Consider the following 2,500-nt stretch of genomic DNA (forward strand, 5'->3'; position numbering starts at 1 on the left):
TTTTTTTTTTTTTTTTTTTTCCTCTTTTTTTGGTTATATTAAAAATTATGAACATTCATATTTTGAATAAACCAACGTTTAAATATTTCTCTTTGTAAAAATTTTAATTAATATAAAAAACAAAGCATGTAAAGGTCAAAAGAAAAAAAAAAAAAAAAAAAAAAAAAAATTAAATATTAATAAATATTAAATGGTATATATTTTGTTATTATTTGAATTAATATATAATTTTAAAATGAAGATACAAATTCTTTATAAGTATGTTACACTTTTTAAAAAATTAACAAATACATATGTATATTTATTAAATTATAATATAAAAAAAATTTCTGAACGCACATTTTTAATTATTTTTTAAAAACATAGGAAATATATAAATAATATAGTTTATATTCATAATTTTTTATTAAATGTATATATTTGTAAAGTGTCCTGTATTTTATTCTACGCGTTTATAAATTGTAAATACTTAAAAGAAAAAATATATATGATACATACATATATATATATATATATATATATATATATATTCTTGTAACATTTCGTACATTTTGATAACATTTTTTCTTATGTGTTTATAATTTGTTATAGTATTCTTGGGATTACATACACTAATAAAAATAAAAACAAGTATAGATAAATATAAAATAAATCAATACATGGGCAAACACAAATTATAATATATGTAAATAGCAGAATATATATTATATACATATATATTTTTATACAATTGTAATCATAATATTATGAACAGCTAACTAAAATTAATATACACATAATAAATAAAAAAATAAATATAAATAATAAAAAAAATATAAACATATAAGCATATATTTATATATATATATATATATATATATATATATGTGCTTATTAATATGTAGAAATACGATTTAAAAAAATATTTATATATTATTGTAAAGTGTGAAAAATTAGCTAATTAATAAACTTGTATACCTGGATAAAAAGAAAAAATATATACATATGTATATATATATATATATATATATATATATATATATATTTATTTATTATTATTATTTTTATTTATTTTTCTTATTTATAATATAAAATTGTTAAAAAACAAAACAGGTGCTATATAATTTTCATTTTGTTAAAAAATGGTTGTTAAGAAATTAAAAGTAATAGATGATAAAGAATTAAAAAAACTTAAAACCGAATCAAAAAGTTGTATTGTAATTAATGATTTAATATATGATGTGAGTTCATTTTATGAACATCCAGGTGGATATGATCTGTTTAAGGAATATGAAGGTAACAGAAATAAAATAAAATAAAATAAATAGGACTTACTAAAAGTTATGTAAAGAAATGCATACATACATATATATATGTGTTAAAATGTTTTTATATAATAAAATATATGTTCATGTGAACATATTTTATATTTTTATATTTTTTTACAGGTCTTGATGCGACCGATGCATTTAATTCTATTGGACATTCTGAGAACGCCAAAAATTTAATGAACAGTTTTTTGATTGGAATAAAGAAAAATTCAAAGGAATATAAAAAAAAAGAAAAAACAAAAATTATTGAAAATAAGATAGAATATATAAATTATTCTGATGAGGAAATAAAAAAGGAAGAAAAGGAACCTAAAGAAAGCAAACCTAAAGAAAGCAAACATAAAGAAAACAAACCTACACTGGTGAAAAGAAAATGATTTTATACATATATAATAATATATTTATTTTATTATCTACTATTGGTTTTCTTTTTATGTGTGTATATAAAATATACCTTGATACAACTTTTTTATTTTACTCAAACGTTATATATGTATATATGTATATATGTATATATATATATATATATATATATATATATATATATATATATATATTAAAAATAAGGTTCATTTTATTTATATGATATCATTTATTTATTTATTTATCTTTTTTTTTTTTTTTTTTTTTTAAAACCCTTGTAGATTAAAAAAGAAGATAAAACTAATTACCCTGCTGTGGCTGGAATTATTATCCTTTTTGGTGTTGCATATTATTTTTTGTTCTTGAAATAATAATAATAATATAACCAAGGAAATATAATATTTGTTATGTTAATCTTTAATAAAAGTTTGCAGACAAAAAAAAAAAAAAACAAAAAACAAAAATTTTTTAAATATAAAAAAACAAAAAAAATAAAATAAAATAATATAAATTAATAATATCAAGTAATAAGTGATAAAAAAAAATAATAATATAATAAAATAATAAAATAAAAAAATAAAAAAATAAAAAAATAAAAAAACATATCATATTTTATAATCGTTTCATAGAAAAGATTATTATTTTTTTTTACAATTAAAATGCAACGGTACACATAAAAAAAAATATAAACATATATATATATATATATAAACATGTATATATTATGTACATATGTTAAAATGATACGATTGCTGAGCCATTATATCATTTATATATCCTTTTAAAATTATATAACTTTACACATTTGCGCGCTTTTACTTTTTCTT

At 15.9% G+C, this 2,500-nt stretch overlaps 1 protein-coding gene across 1 annotated transcript; it reads left to right on the forward strand.

The window, feature by feature from the left end:
- Positions 1–1,121: 1,121 nt before the first annotated feature.
- Positions 1,122–2,044, forward strand: PRSY57_1231600 (cytochrome b5, putative; the record flags this gene model as incomplete). The annotated part of the gene is made up of 3 exons (XM_020115076.1): positions 1,122–1,275; positions 1,428–1,672; positions 1,955–2,044. The coding sequence occupies 3 exons, from the start codon at positions 1,122–1,124 to the stop codon at positions 2,042–2,044; spliced, it is 489 nt and encodes a 162-aa protein (XP_019970229.1).
- Between the last annotated feature and the right edge of the window lie 456 nt (positions 2,045–2,500).

Source organism: Plasmodium reichenowi, chromosome 12 (genome assembly GCF_001601855.1).
Source record: "Plasmodium reichenowi strain SY57 chromosome 12, whole genome shotgun sequence".
Taxonomy (NCBI): domain Eukaryota; phylum Apicomplexa; class Aconoidasida; order Haemosporida; family Plasmodiidae; genus Plasmodium; species Plasmodium reichenowi.